At 43.5% G+C, this 21,764-nt stretch overlaps 1 protein-coding gene across 4 annotated transcripts in view; it reads right to left on the bottom strand.

The window, feature by feature from the left end:
• Window positions 1-1,497: 1,497 nt before the first annotated feature.
• The window catches only part of ELL (elongation factor for RNA polymerase II), a 135,607-nt gene continuing 115,340 nt past the window's right edge, over window positions 1,498-21,764 (bottom strand). The window contains exons 8-13 of one of the 4 annotated variants that reach the window (XR_011965535.1): window positions 15,147-15,633; window positions 6,697-6,763; window positions 5,716-5,887; window positions 4,624-4,668; window positions 3,510-3,663; window positions 1,730-1,825 (exon numbers count right to left, since the gene is read on the bottom strand). Coding sequence is in view for 1 of the 4 variants with exons in the window: in XM_072601636.1 (XP_072457737.1) it covers window positions 1,709-1,825; window positions 4,624-4,668; window positions 5,716-5,887; window positions 6,697-6,763; window positions 15,147-15,633 (888 nt within the window). In the remaining 3 variants the exon portion in view is untranslated. Of the gene's footprint in view, window positions 1,826-3,509; window positions 3,664-4,623; window positions 4,669-5,715; window positions 5,888-6,696; window positions 6,764-15,146; window positions 15,634-21,764 lie in introns of those variants that run through there. The other 3 variants (XM_072601636.1, XR_011965536.1, XR_011965537.1) reach the window with 3 other exon arrangements.

Below are 21,764 nucleotides of genomic sequence, written 5' to 3'. Positions count from 1 at the left end.
ATTGGTGGGTGGATGCAGGAGCCTCTTCCACTGACAAGTGTCAGCTCAGTGATGCTGGATGCTCAAGAACCTCCCCCCTTTCAATCAGATCCAGACCAAATCTTGACAGTAAAGGCTGGTTTTGTTGAGCTGAGCTCACTGTGAAAAGGTTCACTCAGCGTTTTAACGTTCAGACAGCCAGAGGGCCAGACATAGAAACATGTTATCAGTTTTGACTGCATACAATCTGAAGGCTATGCTCTTGCTAATGCAGATTTCCTATCTGGGGAAACTAGAGAATCCAGACTGATTACCAGCTGTGGTCAACAAAATAACCAAGCAGCCATCCCCAGTGAAGGGCAGCCCCACTCCAGGCTAACCAGAAAGCAGGCATGCCTGAGGATATGGGAAGGAGGGAGCTGCTTCTCAGGTGGCCATCTGGTACAATGCCAGGATGGGAGGGAGGGTAGTTGGGGGACTGAGCTATTTCCAGGCAACAGACTCCCTTAAAGAAGAAACTTTCTAGTGCAAAGAAACCCTCACCAAGCAGGTGAAAGACTGGGAGGAGGAATACTTTGGGGTATTCAAAGAAAGAGAGAGGGAAGGGATTAAGAGGGTAAGCCCAGGGACTCCAATGATGGGGGCCCTGCCCCCAAGGCTGAGCTCACAACGGTTCCCTGAAGACCTGGAAGGCAGGGCTCAGATTCTGGAACAAGGATCTAGGGAGATGGACAATTCAATTGATCTCAGCCAGATCTCATTGTGTCCCAAGAGCAGAGGTCCTGCGGCTTCTTTGGAAGGGGTCAAAACCGAAGCCCCCAACTCTAAATACACCTCCAGCTGCTTGGATTTCTTTTTACAGGGCATCACCAGAATGATAATAACAATAATAATGCCTCTATTAATTTAGTAATACTGCAATCAGAACAAAGGGAAGGGATCCAGACCATTGGCCCAAAAGGGAGGAGAGGCACGGATTTAGAAAAGATGCATTTTCTCTCATACAAAAATAGACCATCGTCTCATTAGCAAGGAATAAAATTGGCCATCTTCATATAAAACTAGAAAAGTTGGACAGACATCTCAGAGTCCTCTGGGACAGTGGAGACAGCACGCGTGATGCAGGCTGAAGACAGGTGCGGTCACCAAAGGAGAGGCGTTTCAGGGACTGGTCTCCCAGGACCCAGGGTCGGCAGGAGCATTTTCCAATAGTAAACATGAAGCTGAGCCTTGGGCCTGGGCCCTCGGAGAAGCCACTCAGTGAGACAGCCCCATAGGGGCTCAGGAGCTGATCCTGTGCAAGGCGCCCAGACAGCTTGCATATAAAGAAGATGCTTTTTAGGCTGGTGACTGGGCCCCAAAAATGCACCTCCCAGTGGTGCCCCCATTACTTGGGGGAAGAGGGAGAGCAGGAGAAGAACCAGAGGACCATAAACAGCCCAACCAGGGGCTGACAACCTGCTGCTCACTCAAAACTATGGAAACTGAGGATGTCCCCTGCATGTTTTCCCCTGGAAGTTAATGAGTGAGTTTTCCTTTTATTTATCTACTTTTTGTTAAATAGATGCATTTTCTTTTCTTTAAACATTCCCCTGTTCCCCACACACACCAAGAGGGTGAAGCTTGAAATGGCTGTGGCCCTGCAGGAGCCAGTTCAGCACAGTGGAGGCTCCGGAGCTGCGGCCAGCCACAAGTCCACCCCAGGCCCTGGTGTTCCCCAATGCACAGGTCACTGCCAAGGCTGGAGCTGCCGCTGGTCATACTCTGCTATCAGTTTCTTGATGTGAGCCAGTTTGTTGTGTAGATATTCACAACGGTACTTTTCTTGACTGTAGTTAGTATTAGTCTGAAAGAGATAGGGAGAGAATACTAAGAACATCTCTCAGTGGCCACAGAGCACTCTGGGGTTGGGAGCAAGAAGGACAAAAGGCTAGAAGACAACCTCAGCCTTCACCCCTTCTGGGGCTGTGGGCCTCTCTGTAAAATGAGGGAGATGGATTATTCTAAGTCACCAAGTCTCTGAAACTCATTATACTTCAAAAACGGAGATGACGATGATTGATAATAATGATGATAGCAACAGCTAGCATTTATAGAGAGCAAGCTTTAAAGGTCTGTGAAGCACTTTACATGAGTTATCTCATTTCATCCTGTGAGGTAGGTGCTATTATTATCCCCAGTTTACAAATGAGGAAACCGAGGCGTTAAAAATGAGCTGCCCAGGGTCACAAAGGCATTAGGTGTCTGAGGTGAGTAGTGAACGGAGGTCCAGCACAATTGTCCGTGTACCAACTAGGATAATACAGACACCCCCATCTCATCAGGTTGTTGTGAGGAAAGTGTCTTGTACACAGTAGCTACCCAATGCTGATGAATTTAAAGGCCAGAGGATAATACGTCTTGTGCGACTTTACATGTATAATCAATATCATGTTGTTTGCCTTCTTACCGGGTGGGGGAGGGAAGAAAATTCAGAACTGAACTTTTTAAAAAAGAAAAAAAATAATGCACTTATTAAAATAAAATTTTTTTTAAGAGTTTAAAGGTCACAGGAAGCCCTAAGGTCCTATAGAAATGGAGATGAGTGACCTCCTCCTCCTAGCTCCATCTGTGTGAGTTTTGTTTTAAAGGCCCCTCAAAAACTTATAGTCCTGGAATCTTGGGTTTGGAAAGGGACTCAGAGGAGGTCCTAATGTGATCCCCAACTGACACCTGACTAGGATGTGTGAGCCAATCCCTGCCTGAGGCAGGATTCCAGAGGTACAAAGACATCATCTTCTCCTCCTCATGTCAGGGCAGGCAATGGTATTCTTTATGGCAGAAGAGAAACACAATGGCCAAGGCCACAATCACCATATCAGTGGCTGAGCCCTACAACCTGAAATGGGCATTCCCCACCCCCAGTGTACCTTCCAGTAGACTCGACTCCTGTCACTGACGATGCTCTCATCGCCAAGGACGGTCTTCCACACCTCCCCTCAGAAGGCTGGGACAGCAAGAAGAGATCTTGCTCAACTTTCCTTCACTGTCCTGCTATTCCCTTACAAGTCTGGGTTTTTACATAAAACAGACTCTCAGGCAGCAGAGGGAGCCCTTTCTTAGCAAAGAAAGCCTACTTTCCTCAGAAAACCATGGGGAAAGGGGAAAAAACTCAAGTGTATTTTTATACAGGATTTGCAAAACTGCAAAATTTTATCTCTGAAATGTATACATTCTAGAGAAAGCTTTTTTTTTTCCAAGCCTAAGAGTTATGGTGAATTGTTAAAATTGAAGGAATATCACAGTTTTGACTTGCTGATTCCAAAGTTATTCAACCATATAGGAAGAAGGCCAGAACGAGAGATGCTTTGGGAACCCACACATTCAATGATATTATAGAGATCACCAGTGTCTAAAAAGATTTGGGGGGGTTGGGTGTGTAAGGAATAGTCTCAAAATATCATAATAGGGCTGTATGTGTGTGTGTGTGTGTGTGTGTGTGTGTGTGTGTGTGTGTGTATTATGGGGAAATCAATAAAATGACAGTTTACCTTTCTATGACGCTTTACAGAAGCCCATTACAGAGTGTCATGCAGTGGAAAGACTGGAGGTCAGACCACCTAGATTAGATTCTCAGCTGTGCCATTTAATAGCTGTGTGACCTTGAGTAAAACACTTCCCCTCTCTGAGCCTCAGTTTCTCTATCTGCAAAATGGAGATAATTATATTTGTACTATCTAACAGGGGTGATATTAGTAAAGTAGTTATAAACCTTAAAATATCATAAATGGGAGTGATTGTTATTAGGGAAAAGTCATACTGATACAAAGAGCTTAGGGCTGGATTCTTAAACCTTTTTCATGTCACAGACCCTTTTCTCCAAATGAAATTTTTAAATGGACAAAAACAAAAGACACTAGATTATAAAGGGGACCAACTACACTAGTTGTTAAACTATTTAAGAGCCTTCCCTATTTTGGTGGGACACTGGGGGTAAAGTCTGTGAGGGGAGGTAAAAGAGTGGACAGGAGAGGGCAGTGGGGAGGGATGAAGAGTTCAGCCTCATGCTGTGCTTACATTCTCCTTTTGACCCAGAATGTATTTACAACCTCTTGCTTCTCAAAGTATGTAAATCACTGCTTCCCCTTCTGCTACCAAAGGGCCTTCATGCACTGTCATTTAAGGGATCACAAATCCTCACAATAATCCCAAGAGGAAGGCAAGAACAGGATGATCATCCCCATTTTACAGATGGGGAAACTAAAATCCAGAAAAAAGGTCGAGATCACATAGCTAGAAATGGCAGCCCTGGGACTTGAGCGCCTCTGGAAACTCTCTCTGATCTCTTCCTTCTCTGGGCTATATTGAGATTATTCGCTTACATAACCACCTCATCTCCTCCCAATCACATGGAGAAGGCCAAGGCAGCACAGGCATGCAGCTACTGGGCTGCCCCTATGGGGCACCCCTGAGACCAGGCAGGTCCCTTCACCTTTTTGCATGTCAGTCTCCCCATCTATAAAATGAGGGGTCATAATCAGACCACCTGTATGTGGAAGCCCTGTGCAAATCATCCTCTTTGGGCATCCCCATCTCTAGAAGTACTGAATGCACACACAGAAGAGAGCAGGTCTGATGAAGGAAATGAAAGGAGTTTTTACTCACCTTTTTGATTTTCCAATATTCTTGTAAAATCTGACCACGGGTAGTCTGCAGGGACAAAGAAACCCAAAGGAAGCGTGAGCCATTACATGATGGTGTCCTTCAGCCCTCTGTCCACAAACGACCTCAGTCTGGGACCACTGGCAGAAAAGTAATCCCCCTGTTTCCACTTTAAAGTGTATCCTATGCACAAATGACCAAGTAAAAGACCAATCCCATAAAGTCAAACCCAGGAGCCCAGGAAAAGGAATTTAAAAGAGGAAAAGTAAAAGGCAGCTAGAGAAAGGGGAGAGGCAAACCAAGTGAAGCTCACACTGCTACTCAAAATTCCATCAACAGATGGACATCTAGCCAGAAATTCAGCATGTAATGGTTGGGGAGAAAAAAAATGAGTTCTACTATATTCATTCTCCATGCCCTGCACTTCTTCACACCTTTGCTTACATCTTCATTCCCAATACCTAAAATGGCCAACTCTTTTCCATCTCTGCTTGCTAAATTTCCATCAAATCCCAATTCAGATGACAAAACCATTCCATGCTCTCCCTGTCCCCCTCTTCCTCTTCTGATCTGATAGCACTTCACCTTCTAATGTGCTTTTAATTATGTCTTATCACTGCCACTGTACCATAAGCTCCCCGAGGGCACTGTCTTATTCATTTTCTTTTTCCACTCAGTGCCAACAATGGGGCCTTGCATATAAGCAGTTTTAATTGAGCATATGACGTTATTAGGGCCCCTGGAAAATAAGTATTTAGCATAGTTGGAACTTCCATAGGTTGTCTGACTTAAACAAGGCTTATGGTTCATACAAAGGAGCCAGGTTCAAGGACACCTGGCATGTATTAAAGCTTCCACTCAAGGTAATTAATTAACTCTGGGCAAGAAGTCTGAGCAGAAGCACTACTGCTAATTGTTCTTCCCTCAGGAACATCAGGAGAGTTTAGTCAACTGAGCTGTGGGCCCCTGGCCCTTTCCTCAAATTTCCCAATCCTCACTGTTAACAGGCCAGTTTTGTAAATGACCCAAATTAAATGGATAGAGCTATAACAAATACATGGTGAACAAATCTGGAGCTAGGGCAGTCAGTGATACCTCATACTCTTCTGAACCTTGGGAAAGCTGCTTGAGCTCAGCGTCCAGCTGTGTGAACCGTCGAGTTATTCTCTCTATCCGTGCATGTAGATCTCGGTACTCATTGTATTCAGCGTTAAAATCATTCTTGTAACTTTGACGTTGTTCCGAGGAGGAAATAGCGGCATATTTTCTGAGAAAGGCAGAAATGAAAGGAGTTTCAGCACAGGTTGCATTAGCTAGCAGAGGCAGAGCATGAGGCATAGGAGCATCACTTGCTTCAGTGACAGGAGTACTAGCTAGTGAGAGATCTCAGTTCAATACGCTTATCAATTTCCATTTCTTTGAGTTAGGAAGGATATACCAGTATTACGTGCAGAGAAGAAGAAACAAGTTAGGAAAGGAAATGTGATTTGCCCAGTAGCACATGGAAAGAAAATGACAGAGCCAAGACTTGACCGAAGGCTTGATTTCCAATCCAGAGCTCTTTCCTCTAAACCATGATTCTGTGGCTCTAACGCCCAACACCCACACACCTAACACACATACCCCTGTAGCTTTAAGCGATGACTCGAAACATCCAATTAATCTCATATAGTTAATTTCCTCCTTTAAATAGGAGACAAATGCAGAACAGGTTGAACTGCCTGAAATTCATGCATATACGCATTTTATGACATTTCCTTCTTCAAAAACTTGCCAATTCTATTGGGAATAGATAGAATTTTATATTTTCTCTCTCCTGCTATGCATGACTACAGCATATGCATCTGAACAAGCAGAAATAGGAGAAAACGTGACATCTTAAGTTGCCTGTGCCATTATTTCATAGAGAATTTTTTTAAACCAAATTTGGTCTTGGGGTGAATACAGAAAACTGCTATGACAAGAAGCCCACACAAATGTGACCTAGCTTACTTAATCAAATGGACAGTCAGCATGTCTCAGGCTCTAACTGGTCTCACAGTCTCAGATGTGAAAATAACAATGGAAGTTACTCACAAGAGATAATCCGGCATTTCCGAAGTTGATGTTGGAACACTAGAATTATTGCATGTTCCATTTAAACCTACAAAGAATAAGAACACTTCATGAAAATAACAGCCTACAAAGCACTATCAGAGCTACACCTTCAGAAATGTATGTCCACGAACCATCAACAATGCAGAACCATATGAAGAAGCATTTTTATGTTTTGTGACTTGTAAAATGCATAGGAGTGGGATCTAGGACTGGGCCTACCTGAAACTCAGAGACCTGGCCCAAGGTCACTGAACCAACAGATACAGAAATTTTTTGATGCATTTCATACTCATCCAACTTAGAATCATAACATGTTAGAACTGGGAGAGCAGAGACTGTCAAGGACTGGGGGCCTTAGAGGTGATCTAATTCAACCTCTTCAGTTTTGGAGAAGAGAAAACAGATCAAGAGTCAAGTGAAGTCAACAACCATTTACTAAGCTCCTTCTACGAGTCGGGTACTACATTAAGTGCTGGAGAAATAAAACGTGAGCAACTATGTAAAAACAAGGGCAAACTGGAGATGATCTCAGAAAGCAGGCAAGCTTCTTAAAGAAGTGATTACAGTCAATGCAGAAGAAAACACTCCCTTACTTTTTCACTGGTTGAGAATACTGCTTGATGTCTGTAGCAATGATTTTAAAAAAAGGCCATTCCTAGTGAACTACAAAACAAATAGATTCCAGATAGACAAAGGCGTGTGACCGTCACAGTTCAAATAAAGATTGCTGTTCAATGATTTTTCATCCCATTTCGGGATGTTGTTTTTTCAGTGTTCAGGTGGAAGGCCACTCTTATCATCCATAAGAAACGTGAACTATACATCCAGAACTGAAATACAAAGATACTGCTGCAGTTCAGAGCTGCTTTTAAAACATATCAATGAGTGCATTCTAACCACGTGTAGCAACTATTTCTTTCCACATGGGTGCTTAGAGGATATCACCCTGTTCCTGCTTCCTCCAGAAGACAGGGGATCCTGTTCTGTCATCTGGAGAACCAGTGAAGTGCAATGTGAGCCCACAACAGACTGAAGGCATGTTAGAGGTAAAGGCAACGTAAGGACAGCTTGCTGACTCCAGCACAGGCACTTATCACAAGCGTAAGAACATAACAGGTGCTCTTACACATTTTCACCAGTGCTGAAAGGGACTTTGCAGGTCATCAACATTTCTATTTCTATAGTGCTTTAGGTTTGCAGAGCATCTGACCCTGCCCACAACTCACCCAGAGACACAAAGTTTGTGTCACTCAGGCAAGGATCTGAACCCGGCTCTTCCTTATTCCAGGTCTAGATCTTTATCCACTATACTGCACTCTCCTCCCCACTACCTGAAACAGGCATTCTTTCTATGATAGATAGAGAGCCAGCCTTTTCTTGAACACTTCCAGTGACAGAAAATTCACTATCCCCATGAAGCAGACAACCTGCTCCATTTTTAGGGATCTTTGGTTGTTAGAAAACTTTTCCATATTCAGCTGAAATTTGTTTCTCTGTAATTTCTTCCCATTAATCTAGCATTGTCTTCTGGGACCACACAGAACAACTCTGTTCCAACTTCCCTGTGCCAGCTCCTCAGAGAGTTGAGAAGAACCAAAATGCTCTTCTTCTCCCAGAGCTTTCTCTTCTTTAAGATAAATATCCCCAGTGTCTTTTTAACCAGTTCTGGGGCAGCAGATCATACCATGAGGATGGATTTTTCCTACAATTGATCCCTTCTGGACTAATTCTTGTTTGCCAAAGTATTTTCTAAAATATGGTCCCAGACGCGAACACTATATTCCAGCTCTGGTTCAAGCAGAGCAGAATACAGGAGGATAATCACCTAACTTGCTATTAAAGCAATCTAAGAATGTCTGAAGGGCTTTTGAATAACATGTCAAGTTATTGACTCATGCTGGCCTTGCATTTCACCAGTCAGTCAATTAACATTTACTAAGCAGGCCAGACACTGTGTAAGCACTGGGGACACCAAGAGAGGTAAAAGACAGTTCCTACTCTCAAGGAGCTGACAATCTAATAGGAAACAAATAAACAAATATGTACAAACAGGCTATTCATGCGATAAAAAGGAAATAACAGAGGGAAGGCACTAGAATTAAGAGGGGTTGGGAAAGGCTTCCTGTAGAAGGTGGGATTTTAGTTGGGACTTAAAGACAGCCAAGGAGGTCAGTAGTTAGAAATGAGGAGAGAGAGTATTTCAAGGTATAGAAGACAGAGAGAAAATGCCCAGAGATGAGAAACAGAGTATCTTGTTTGTGGAACAGCAAAAATCACTGAGTCAAAAAGTACATGGGAGTGAAGAAGGAATAAGAAGACAGGAAAGGTAGGAAGGGAGTTGGTTATGAAAGGCTTTGAATGTCAAACAAAGGATTTTGTATTTGATCCTGGAGGCAATAGGGAACCAATGGAGTTTACTGACATTGGGGGGGATGGGAGAGGGAATGACATTAACTGCGGGCTGAATGGAGAATGGACCAGTGTGAGGAGAGACTTGAGACAGGCAGACCCACCTGCAGACTACTGCAATGATCCAGGCTTGAGGTGATGAGGTCCTGTACCAGAGGGGTGGCAGTGTCAGAGGAGAGAAGGGAGCACATTGGAAAGATGGTGCAGAGGGGAAACTGACAGGCCTTGTCAACAGACTGAAAATGAGAGGTGAGGGACCATGAATAGCTGAAGACGTTGGAAATGTGGAACTGAACAGCAGAGGTTAAGGCAGGATAGGTATATTGGAGAATCATCAGTATAAAGCTGATCATTAAATCTATGAGAAATTATATGATCACCAAGTGAAGTAATGTAGAGGGAGGAGAAAGGAGGGCCCAGGACAAAGCCTAAGAGACACCTATGGTTAGAGGGGCATCATCTGGAGCAGAAAATAACAACAATACACACAACCATGAAAACACCCTGGGCTAAGGGCGTTACAATTATTATCTCATTTGTTCCTTACAACAACCACAAGACGGAGGTGCTGCTAGTATGTCCATTTTGCAGATGAGGAAATCCAGGCACACAGAGGTTAGGTTAATAAGTATCAGCGGCTGGATTTGAACTCAGGTCTTCCTGACTCTGGCAGCCAGGTGGTGAAGTGGATAAGAGCACTGAACTTGAAATCAGGAAGACTGATGAGTTCAAATGTGTTCAAAATACTTTGGCAAAACACTTCTTAGCTGTGTGGCCTTTGGCAAGTCACTTCACCCTGTTTGCCTCAGTTTCCTCATCTGTAACATGAGCTGGAGAAGGAAATGGCAAAGTACTCCAGTATCCCTATCAAGAAAACTCCAAATAGGGTAACAGAGAATCAGACACAACTGAAACAACTCAACAACTTCCTGACTCCAGAACTCTCTCCACTGTGCCACTTAGTAGCCTCTGTTCTTGCAAAGGACAGAGTGAAGGAGCAGTCAGAGAGGAAGGAGGAGAACCAGGAGAGCAAGGTGTCCTGAAAACCTAGAGAGAAGAGAGTATCAAGGAGGAGAGAGTGATCCACTGGGCCAAAGGCTGCAGGAAAGGTTGAGGAAAATGAGGACAGAGAAAAGGCCACTGGGCTTGGTGACTTGGTAACTTGGACAGAGCATTTCTGGCAGGATAAGGTCAGGAGTCAGACAGTAAGGAGGTACAAACAAAGTGAGAGGAGGGAAAGTGGAGGCACTTATTTTAGATGGCGTTTTGGAGGAATTTAGCCACAAAAGGTAGAAGAGATATAGGAGTTATGCGCTTAAGCGCAGGGGATAGAAAGATCAAGTGAGGGTTTTCTGAGGATGGGGCTGCCACAGACATGTTTGTAGGTTGTGGGCAATGAGCCAAGAGAGTGGGAAAGAATGAAAATAAGGAATAGAGCCAGGCTGACAGAAGAGGGTAATCTGTTGGAAGATAGAAGGGAATGAAATTCCCTTGAGGTGAGAAGGGTTAGCCTTGGTAAGGACAAAGGCCACCTTATCATGTAAGGCAGGGGTGGGGGAAAAGGTAGCAGAAGGCACCTGAGTGACATGAGGAAAAAGGAAGAAGGGGGAGTCCATGGGTGAAAAGACTCGATTTTTTTCCTGTAAAATATGAGAGGTTCTCATCTGAGAAGGCTGGGGTGGGAGAAAGGGCCATGGGAGTTTTGAAGTGGGATGATGAGGCTTGGAAGAGAAGGGGGTTGTGGGAGGTTTGGAAGAGGCACTGTGGAAAAAGTGGGGAGGAGATGATATGGTGAGGGCCCAGTTGAGGTTGTGTAACATAAAACTGTAGCAAATCCAGTCAGAACAGTTGTGCCATTTTCTCCATCTCCATCCAACAGCACATGTGTAGAGTAGATGGTGAGAGTGATCCAAGGTTGAAGCCTGGCTGGCACAATCAGTGACATAAAGGGGAGAAGAGGACAGTGTAGAGTTCATTTAGAGAGCTGAGGAGTCAAGGCACTGGAAATCACAGTGTGACTGAAGAGGAGGGTCGTATAAGGGAAGGCAGAGAGAAAGGTGGGAAGCCAATAGATTATGATCAAATAAGGGGATTTCAGAATTCTTCAGCATGGAGGTGACACATCTGCGAATGATGGTAAGAACAAAGGTATGATCATCTTTGTGCGGGGGATGGGTCGGAGGAGTAAATCCATGAGAAGTGAGTAGATGGAAGAATTAAGCACTTAGGGTGTTTGATGGAGAGAGTCAGAACATATGCTGATGTCCCTTAGTACAAGGACAGGACTTGGGAAGAGAAAAATTGTGAGGCAGGTATTAAACTCACTGAAGGAAGATGGGGAATGACACAGAGGTCTGTAGACAACAGCTATCAGAATTCTAATCGGGTGGTAGATATGAACAATATGGACTTGAAAGGAAGAATGGTTACAGACTGACAGAGGTAGGAGGAAAACCTGGCGGTGGGGAGCAAGGAGTATTCCAACTTCCCCACCCTGACCAGTGAACAGAGGGGGATGAGTGAAGGTACCACCCTCACTGGAAAGGGTGGACAGGGAGACTATTTCATTGGGATATGGGGATGGAGAGAAGCAGAAAGCCAGGTTTCAGTAAAAGCTAGAAGATAAATGAGTAGGAGAGGAAAAGATTTAGGATGAAGGGAAGTTTGTTACTTAAGGAACAGGTATTCCAGAAGGCACAGTGGAAGGGACAGGTGTCATTTGGTTCAAACTTTGGGGCGAGAAAGTTGAAGGTAAGAAATCAGAGGCTAGGGAATGAGATTTTTTCACATGAATGATGACACAAATGTTAATTATTATTGCCATCACATCCTCTATTGTGTACTCAGGTAGCTTATTTTTTGAACCCAACTGATATTTCATCTTATTGGAATTAGCCCTTTAGTAGAGACTACACATTCCTGCTTCTAAACTAAAGCACAACACGTCAATGTTTCTATGACAATTATGGACGTGTCATTGGGTTTCAATAATTAGTGCAGCCAAGACCGGGAAACTCTCTTGGTTGTAATTTGTGAAGATGAAGAAAGGCAACAATTTATTAAAATCTAATGCTTCTTTCTCTTTTTGTGGATACAAAGCTCTCCTTTCTGTCAAACACACTCACATGTCAATTCTTAGAGAGAACAAATTCTCCTCAGCTGAGATGGTAACATTGATAATAAGTGACATTCACATACACTGCTACGTACACATAACATCCACCTGGGGCAGTGAGTGTGTGTGGAACCCCTGGGAGGCAACCCTGAATAATAACGAAGCAGCTGCCAGGAACCACCAAGAACTCCGATTCACTTTGCAATGCAGAGAAATATGCTTGCCTCACATACACCAGAGAGGCGAAGGGCCAAATCAAAAGACATTTCATAGGAACTTAGGACTTAGAGCCGGAAGGGATTTTTGTGATACTCTTACCCACTCACCTCATCTTATAGGGGGAAACAGATTCAAAGTGAGGAGAAGACTTGCCCGTGATCAAACATATTACGTAAGGAAGAGAGGCAGAGGATCCAGGTCTTTTGACTCCAAATCGAGTTCTATGATACACTGCTGTTCGATACTGCTTTTCATAAAGAATGTGATAGCATTTTACTTAAATGGGAACGGCACCCGTCTTGAACCAGTTTTAGCACCATAGATTATATAGACTATTAGAACTGGGGCCATAGAGATCAACTAGTTCAATTGTCTCATCTTACAAATGGCAATGGAGGCTCATAAAGGCCTTGTCCTTGCAGGATCACCTAGTGAGTTAATTTCAGAGCTGGCACCAGAACCAAAGACTCCCAACTCTCCCAGGGCTCCTACTATTACAACGTTTGCCATGAGGGCTCTAGCTCAAAAACCCTTCTCCCACACATCATATCAATTGGAGATTCATTTGGGCAAACAAGCTCTTCTTTTGTGATGCTAGTATTTTCTGAAAAGTTTAAGTCCTCCTCCACATGTCTGTGCCAAATGCATGGGAATGTACATATTGCTGTATCTTTAGAAAAAGGAAATTGATTCAATCAACAAACATTTATATTGCTTATTATATGCCAAGTCCTTAGCTAATACTAACAGTAAGCAAGTGATGGTCTCCAGAAGCTTCCATGTTCACATATAAGTAAATATAGAAACCTATACAAAGGAAATAAAAGGTAAGGAGTGAGGTAACTAATAAGTTGGGGAGGGGAGGAGAAGAGGAGGTCAGGAAAGGCCTTTTGTAGGATGTGGCCCTGGAGCTGATTCTGAAGAGGGGCTGGAGGATTTTAAGAGGACAGAGGAGACATCAGGCTAGGGGTATTTTGTACAAAGCTACAGAGAGAGTCTAGGGATGAAATGTGAGGAGTAACAAGCAGGCCAATGTGGCTGGATCCCAGAATGATGGGGTCTGGAAAGGTATGCTGGACTCAAGGGGAGCAAATTGTGAAAAGGGCAAAGGCAGAGAAGGAGCAGATGTGTCAGCACAGCACAGCCTCGGGCTCACAGAGTCCCTCTCCTCCTTCCACTCTTTAATAACTTAACAGCTTCTTTGGACTGTCCAACATCTGTATCCTTTAGAACCCATTTATTTTACAGATTCAGAGAACCTCAGAGCTTGAAAGGAATCAAATTCAGTACATAATTGAGCAAATGTCTCTCTACAACATTCTGAACAAGTGCTCCAGTGACAGCGACTACACCACCTCCTAAAGGCCGTCCATTCCACTTTTAGGCAGCTCTGAACGTTCAGAATCTTTTTCTTAAGGGAATCTGGAATCTACTTGTCTCAACTTCCCTCCACTGCTCCTAATTTAGCCCTCTGGAGCAACAGAAAATTAATAAGCCCTCCCACATCAGATCCTTGAAGACAATGATATAAAACACACACACAAAATCTTCTCTTCAAGCTAAACTTCCCTTATGTCCAGCCCCTGCATGGCTTTGCTTCTAGTCTCACCATCTTGGTTTATCCTATTCTGGCCTCTGAGAGGGACCTGATACTGGAAGTCAGTTCTAACCAGGGTGGAGGGTGGTCAAGCAATCCCCTTCCAGGTTCTGGGTCTAAGATCCCAGCAGTTTTTCAAAGGACTACACGACACTGCTGACTCAGTGATATTCACCATACTTTTTTTATATCACTTGTTGCTCAGTCATCCTTGATGCCTTTACAGGTGACTTTCTGAACCCTATTCCTATCCTTCCTGTGACTTCTTCTGGTTCTCGTCATTGCATACCTCTGCCTCTCAGTTCAGACTCCACAGTATAGGGGCATTTACAAACACAGAGAAAACCTTAGTAACTAACGCTATACACCAACGGACCAGGCTGCTTGGGTGAGATAGGTAACAAGTCCTGCCACCAGTGGTCTTCAAGTTGAGGCTAGGGAGCAACCTAAAAAAGGAATTCCTGATTTAGGGTTGGACTAGATATTTTCAAGGTCCCTAAATCCAAGCCCAAGATGCTGATTCATTCCATGTCTTCTCATCTTCCCAATAGACATAGCAAAGGTTACTGTCACTCTTCCCACACTCCCCTGATGATGGGAGAGAACGTCATTCTAATTTGTTTCAGGAAGCTAAAACTTTAGCAACTTTGGTTACAGGATTGTAGAATTTAGAACTAGAAGAAATCTCACAAAACCATGTAATACAATTCTCTCATTTTATAGAGAAGGGAGCTGATCCTCAGAAAAGTTAAATAATTTGCTCAAGGTTACAAAATATATATGCCAAAGGCAGAATTCACACCTAAGTCTTTCTTCCAAAAACATACCCGTTGCCCTTTTCTACTATACTGTGTGCACAGCTTCCAGTCTTAAATCAAATCTTTTAGATAACCCATCATATACATATCCTGATCCAGGCTTCAAGAGAAGTGTTACCTATGGCCAATGCTAGCACAGAAAGCTGGGGGGAGAGTGATATGATGTATCTGTACATGATATGATTATGTTTTACAGTCACGTAGCCCTCTTTCCCCACTGGTCCTCCTGTCTGCCACCCTAAGGCCAACAGCCTGCCCACTGGACACCTACCTGTGCCTTCCTGCAGAGTCCCACTCATCTTAGTATCGGAGTTCTTCATGAGTTCACAATCCTGCTTCTCTTCTCTGTGTTTCTCCTCACTTCTCCTCTCTTTTTCTTTGTGCTTTTTGGATTTCTTCTTGGTTTTCATATGCCATGTGGCACAACTGTGTTTGCTGGTCTGGGGACAGTCTGTCAGCAGAGGGAGACTGAGGCTCTCAGAGGCCTCGGCATTCTCACAGTCTCTGCCATTGTGACATATGTCATTGCTGACATCAGTGAGGGGGTCGTGAGGCCGGGGAAGCTCCAGGCTGGGAAGGTGGGAGCTAGAGCTGACTGAACTGGCCACAGAAGCTGGGCCGGGAGCAGAAGGGACTTCCTTCCCATTAGAAGAGTTCAGTTTCCCATTGAAAGTGGACTGAGTTCTTTGAGTACAATGAGATATCCTTGGCTTCTTATTTGCTAGTGGGTCAATGAAATCCAGTGGCTGAGATCGTTTCTGAGAACAAAAAAAGTTTCTTTTTAAAAATAAATGGAGGAGTTAGTGGAGTAGTAGACCTTGTACATAATGTTCCAAAAGGCCTCCAACAGGTTCATCATAGAACGTTAGCTCTGGAAGGAACCTTAGGGAGATTTAATCTAGCAGTTCTCAACCTTTTGGAGCATTTTTTTAAACTGTCTAAAAATTCTGTGGGCCATCTACCAAGATAATAGTTGATGTTCATCTGTTTACTGAGAAAACACATGATATGGCAAAAAATTGCTGTGAATCTCAGTAACACTTTTAAGTGAACTTGCATTTTAATAATAGCACACATTTGAAAAACAGTAATATACATATGCAAGATGTTATCTGGTCTGCCAGAGGTATGTGTTTATTTAAATACCAAGTTATTTAATGAGTTGGACTCCTTGGTGGGCCTCAGTCTGTAGTCTTCCTCCTTATTTAGGGATTAATAGTGGAAGCCACTTTTTACTATCATTTTGGAAAATCCCCGCTTGCAAGTCTCCATAGAGCCACAAGGTGGCACTGTGACACAGTGCTGGTAGTTTAGGAAACAGGAGAGACTTAGGGAGGATTCAACAGGTGCTCAGCATAGATGAATCAGCTCAACCTGCAGCAAAACGGTCACAGAATTATACTCCACCCTCCCTTAACACTGTCACCCTATAACCACTGTCACAGAAATGGACTGGGTGCTGACTGGGTCTTGAAGCACAGAAAAGAAATCAGAGGAGGGACTGGTTTGGGAAAAAACACTGGAGGGATCATTTGGACAGAAACCAGGTCTCACCCTGTTCCCATCTGCCCTTGTCTTTCTTCCCTCCAGATCCTGTCCACAATCTAAAGAAAGGTCCCCAGTGGACAGGAGAGCATCATGTCCTGAAATGCTGCTGCTGAGCACACCTCTGATGGTGAGGCCAGGCCAAGGCCTTTTCTGATAGGGGTGATGGCCAGTGAGCTACAGGTGAAAAGGGGGGAGGGGATGGTAGCACACACACCTGCACTTGTTCATAAAAATAACTGCTCAAAGAAAATGCCTGCTTAGCAAATCTAGAGCATGGGGGTGGGTGAGGGTCACTCTCACAGCCTGGAACACAAGATCACCCAAAAGGAAGCGCAAGCTCTGCTGTCTTTGGGCAGCCACTTCTCCCACAGCAGACACCTCGAAGGGCATAGCTCCCTGTCATTAACAAGCAGCCTTGCTGTTGGGCATGAGGTCAGTACAAGGAAGATTCATTATGAACGCAAACTGGAAGAATTTATAACTGTTTCTATTACACTTAAAAAAATTTTTTTTTCCCAAGCGTCTGAGTTTGAATGATTATTTGTTTGAATGTTGCTGGAATTTTCATCTTCACAAAGTACGTATGAATTTAAGAAATCTACAAGGCAAAAGCAATCAATGGCAAGAAGTCCTCCCTTCCAGAACAATGCTTTCCCTACTGCCACCCAGAGGCATAAGGATGATCACAAAAGGACAAAGTGAATTTATCTCTGATTATACCACTAGTCTGACAGGCACTCCCATGTCCAATGGAGGTAGGTGGTGAGAAGGAATCCAACATTACCATGACATGATGTCACCTTATTCTGGGCTCCAAGGGGGGCAAAGCACAACATGATGGTTCTTAGCATGACTGAGGTCTATTTAGATTGGCATGAAGGCTTCAGAAGTGGCCTCCAATCAAGGGCACCTCAGTCCTTGGCACAGGCCCCAAGGTGTAACTCAGAGCTAGCATCAATCATTACAATAGGCCCACTTCTTCACTTTTACCAAAAAGAGCCTTCAAACACTGCTTTATGAGACTTCCGGAAGGGCAGCAGGACCAAAGGTCTGAAGCAACCTTCTACAATTCATTTACAGACTTTGATGGGTGATATGCTCTACCTGGCTGGTCAGCACTGCCATATCCTTATGGATGATGGGTAAATTCCTAGTCAGACAGAACCCAAATTCTGCATGGGATGAGCTGGGACAATGGTACTATACAGATCCAGTCCAGGGAAGAGAGCAACTGATGGTACATGAAAGGCTAATTCCCTGCTTCTCCCAAAAGGGATCACTTTAGACTATGGGAAATGAATGTCTTGTGCACAATTTGGGGATGAGAAGGGCAGAAAGGAAAGGGCCTGAAGTTAGTTATCCAGGGTCTTTTGTCTATATAAGAAGACAGGAAAGACCCCAGAAAAAGACCAAGCAAAGAAAGGAAAGACCACAGGACAATCTCTGCAGCATTTCAGGACCACATATGTCAGTACAAATGGGGAGGTTCTGGTCAGCTAGGATCATGGCATGACTTGAAAAAAAGATTAATTATTCATATCAACAGCATCATCTGACCCTGATCCAGGTCACAACTCATGCATTGTTAGTAGTATGTGTTAAAAACAAAAACAACCCTTATCAAGGAGGCTGGGGGAGGGTAATATCTGGTGTTCAATGGAAGGTCAACTCCAATCCCAAAACTCTAATGTCTAAAACTTTGTCTTTCTGTGTGTGAACAGATGCAGATGCCAAGAGACTCCTTACTTTTTCCTGGAAGTTTAGCAGGCACCACAGAAATGATGTTTTATAGCTATAAAGGACCTTGGAGATACTCTAGAGTCCACCCCTTAATTTTACAAGAGGGGTAGTAGTGTTGGAGGGGGACTGAAGCCTGGAGAGGAGAAGAGACTTGCTTGAAGTACAAAGCCAGTTAGGAGAGGAGACATGGGTTCTGGTCCCATGTCTCCTAACTTCAAATTCAGATTTGGGAACAGCAAAATTTCTTCTCCTCTTCTCCCTCTGTCCCCCAGCAATAAATGCAAAGTTGATTGGAACAGTATTAATTTTCCAAAGTATTTTGTTTTCACGATTCTGGGAACTGGCAGGAATTATTACCATTTTATAGACATAAACTGAGGGCCAGAGAAGCTGTCTAAGGTCACAAGTTACTTGTTAGTGGAATTAGAATTCTTCCAGAATCCCAGCCCAGATCTTTATAACAACATCAACAAAATATAACACAAAACTTAAACCTCAAAGCTGTGTGTGTTTCTAGCTAAAAAAAGGGAAGATGGTTATCTGTGGTTCCAGTGGTATATCTATAGTTTGCAAGACTTCCTCAGATCTTCAGATTCAAGAATCTAGCACTAGGAGAGAACCAGGGCCACCCACCACATCACTCCTGCCTTCCATTCTTTGGATGGGGACCTTCTACTGAGAAAGTGAGTCAAATTCATGACCAAGGAAATGTGGTACGACCACTGGGCTGACATTCATTCTAACTCTTCCCTTTGCTTCATCTAGTCTAAGCTCTTGCCAAACTACATGACTCACTACACCCCCTGCTTTCCATCCTGCCCTCTCTAAAAGCATTTATGCCTTTGGCTCATGCATCTGCTTGGAATGAACTGTGTATCCCATCACCACTGGCTTAAGTACATCCATCCTTTCCTTCAAGATTCAATTTGGATACTGTCTTTGACACCTTCCTTGGCCTACCCAGATAAAAGCAGTTTGAATTTAGCTAACTTATTTCTCCTCTAATTTCTCACAGAACTCTGCCTTCCTCTCTTGTGTTTCTATCCTTTTATTTCCACTCTGCTAGAAAACAGGGCAGTGTCATGAAAAGAACAGTGGACTTGGGGTCAGAAAACTCAGCATCAAATCCAGAGTATGCCACTCAACTATGTGACCACCATAGCTACTCAGCCTTTTAAAAACTCACTTTCTTTATCTATATAATGAGGACTGAAATTAAATCTGCAAACATTCATCAGGTGCTTCTTATATGCAAGGATTATAATGAGAGAGGTAAAGAGAACAAAAGCAACTCCATTCTTACCATCAAGATACTTATATGATAAAGGAAATTTTTTTTGCAAGGGAGAGAACTGGGGGGTGGGGTATTACTTCACAGAGAAAGAGGCAACAGAGTTAATTCTAAGAGGCAGAGATAAAGAGGAAGAAAATGCATGTGGAGAATGTGGGACTGCTTCTACATGATGGCACAGAGATGGAACAGCTAACAGTCTAAGATGGCCAGAACAGGTCTAATAGGAAGTTCTATGAAATGAAGTTAGAGCCAGGCTATGGAGGATTGAATGGTGATACCTCTCCAAGAGAAACCTGGGAAACATTGCAGATTTTTAAACACGGTGGTGACATGGTCAGAGGACAACACTACTGACAAGTGTCTGGCTCACAGGCCTTTTGGGTAAAATCAACTTTGTAAATTTTCACATCTATTAATGAACAAACATATATAGAGAATGCATAAATAGATATATAAAAACAATGTCAAATAAACACAAGCTAAAACCTTTTGTCTGAAGAGGGAGAGGTACTAAAAGCTAAGCAGAGTGCTTAAACTGAGTCTTAAAGGAAATTAGGGATTTTAAGAAGCAAAGTAAGGAGGGAAAGAATCCCTGGTCAAAGGAGAGTTGTTGCCAAGGCTCAGTGGTTCCTGATAGAGTTGTGCTGTACGTGAGGAGCAGGAAGGGGGCCACTTTGGTTAAACTGCGTATGCGATAAGGCAAGAAAGGTAGGCTGGTGCTGGTTACGAAGTCTTTACCCTCCACCACTCTAGATCAATTCATACCTGATTGTGGAGGTAACAAGGCGTGAACAGGGAGTGCCCTGGTTAGCCTCGTGCTAAAGAAATCTATATCACTCTCATATAAACAGGAAACAACGTTCTTTGAGTCCAAGGACTGCTGCTATCGTTCTCTCATTTCTGTCTCTCCTCAGCTTCCAAGCTCTTCATCTCATACACAGTGATTAATTAATAAATGTATATCTAACATTACATGAGTGTTGGTTCTGCTGGGTTCTGTGGCCAAAAATGGGCCTGGTTTGCTCAGTTGTGCAGTGATAAAATCAAGAGTTCAATTCAACATGCACTGATTACGTACCTACCCTTTGTGCAAAGGAAACAGGACAGAGTAGTGGGCTAGATAAAGCGTAGGACTATGGGTTAAAATCCTGCCTGAAATATCTAAGCTGTGAGGTCATCTGCCAACCTTCTTTCTCACTCCCCACATCCAATCTGTAGCCAAGGCCTCCAATTTCAGTTGTGCAGCATCTGTTGAACATGCCCCTTTCTCTTTGACACTGCCACCCGTTTAGTGCAGACCCTCATCACTTCATATTGCAATACCCTGCTGGAGGGTCTGTCTGCCTCCAGTCTCTCCCCACTCCAAACCATTCTCCACTCCACCATCAAATTTACTTTTAACAGAAGATTGTAGCCCATCACCCCACTCTTCATTAAACTCTAGTGGCTCCCTGTCACCCCACGGATCACATCTAAAATGCTGTTTGGTGTTCACAGTCCTTCACGGTCTCCAGGCTTAACCTAGGAGATGTACCAGACAAACTAAGACTCTTCAGTCATGGATAATATTGGTGTAGATAATTTTTATAAAGGGGACCCCCCTAAACCTATGAAATTTTAAGTCCAGACAGTAGGAAAAAATGTGAAACTAGGAAGTTATCTTTTAAAAAAAAAGACTAACTCCAGGCAAGTACATACTTCAATGAACTTAATTAGCAGGGTCATATTCACTGTAGGCATATACTCTGTAAGTCCTACCAAGAAGCTCTAAAAACCACCAAGTCCAAATATTCCCCGTGGTTTTTCTGTCTGTGTTCCTTCCCCTCCACACTGGGCTATGAACTTCATAAGAGAAGCAGAGTCTTCTCTAACTTTGTCTCTCTTCCAGCCCCAACGTGGGATCCAGCCACACGAAGGGCTTAACACATTGGTGCCGGAAGGGATAATTTTATCACCACAGGATTCTGCTGATCCCTCAGTGTTTTCTGTTTCAAACATCCAACTGCATTTAGTATAACTTGAGCATTTTGTTGCCATTGTAGTCAAAAATCTCTGAAAACTAGTAATTATTTATATGACCACTCTGCAACTACATTGGATTATAGTCACTGTAGTACTCAAACTACAGTAACAGTTCAGCTAGCACAGATTGCTAGAAATGTGCTCGGATTTCTCTTCCTGACATGACCTGACAAGGTTATTTTTTTTCAAAAGGTATTCTAATTAAGGAAAGTACAAAGATTTCAAAGGTCCATGGGGAACCATATGCCAGAAATAATAGCTCATGTGTATACAGAACTTCACAGT

The sequence above is a fragment of the Notamacropus eugenii genome, chromosome 4 (assembly GCF_028372415.1).
Source record: "Notamacropus eugenii isolate mMacEug1 chromosome 4, mMacEug1.pri_v2, whole genome shotgun sequence".
Lineage (NCBI taxonomy): Eukaryota > Metazoa > Chordata > Mammalia > Diprotodontia > Macropodidae > Notamacropus > Notamacropus eugenii.
Note: the sequence above shows the minus strand (reverse complement) of the source record. Positions and strands in the feature narration are given on the sequence as shown.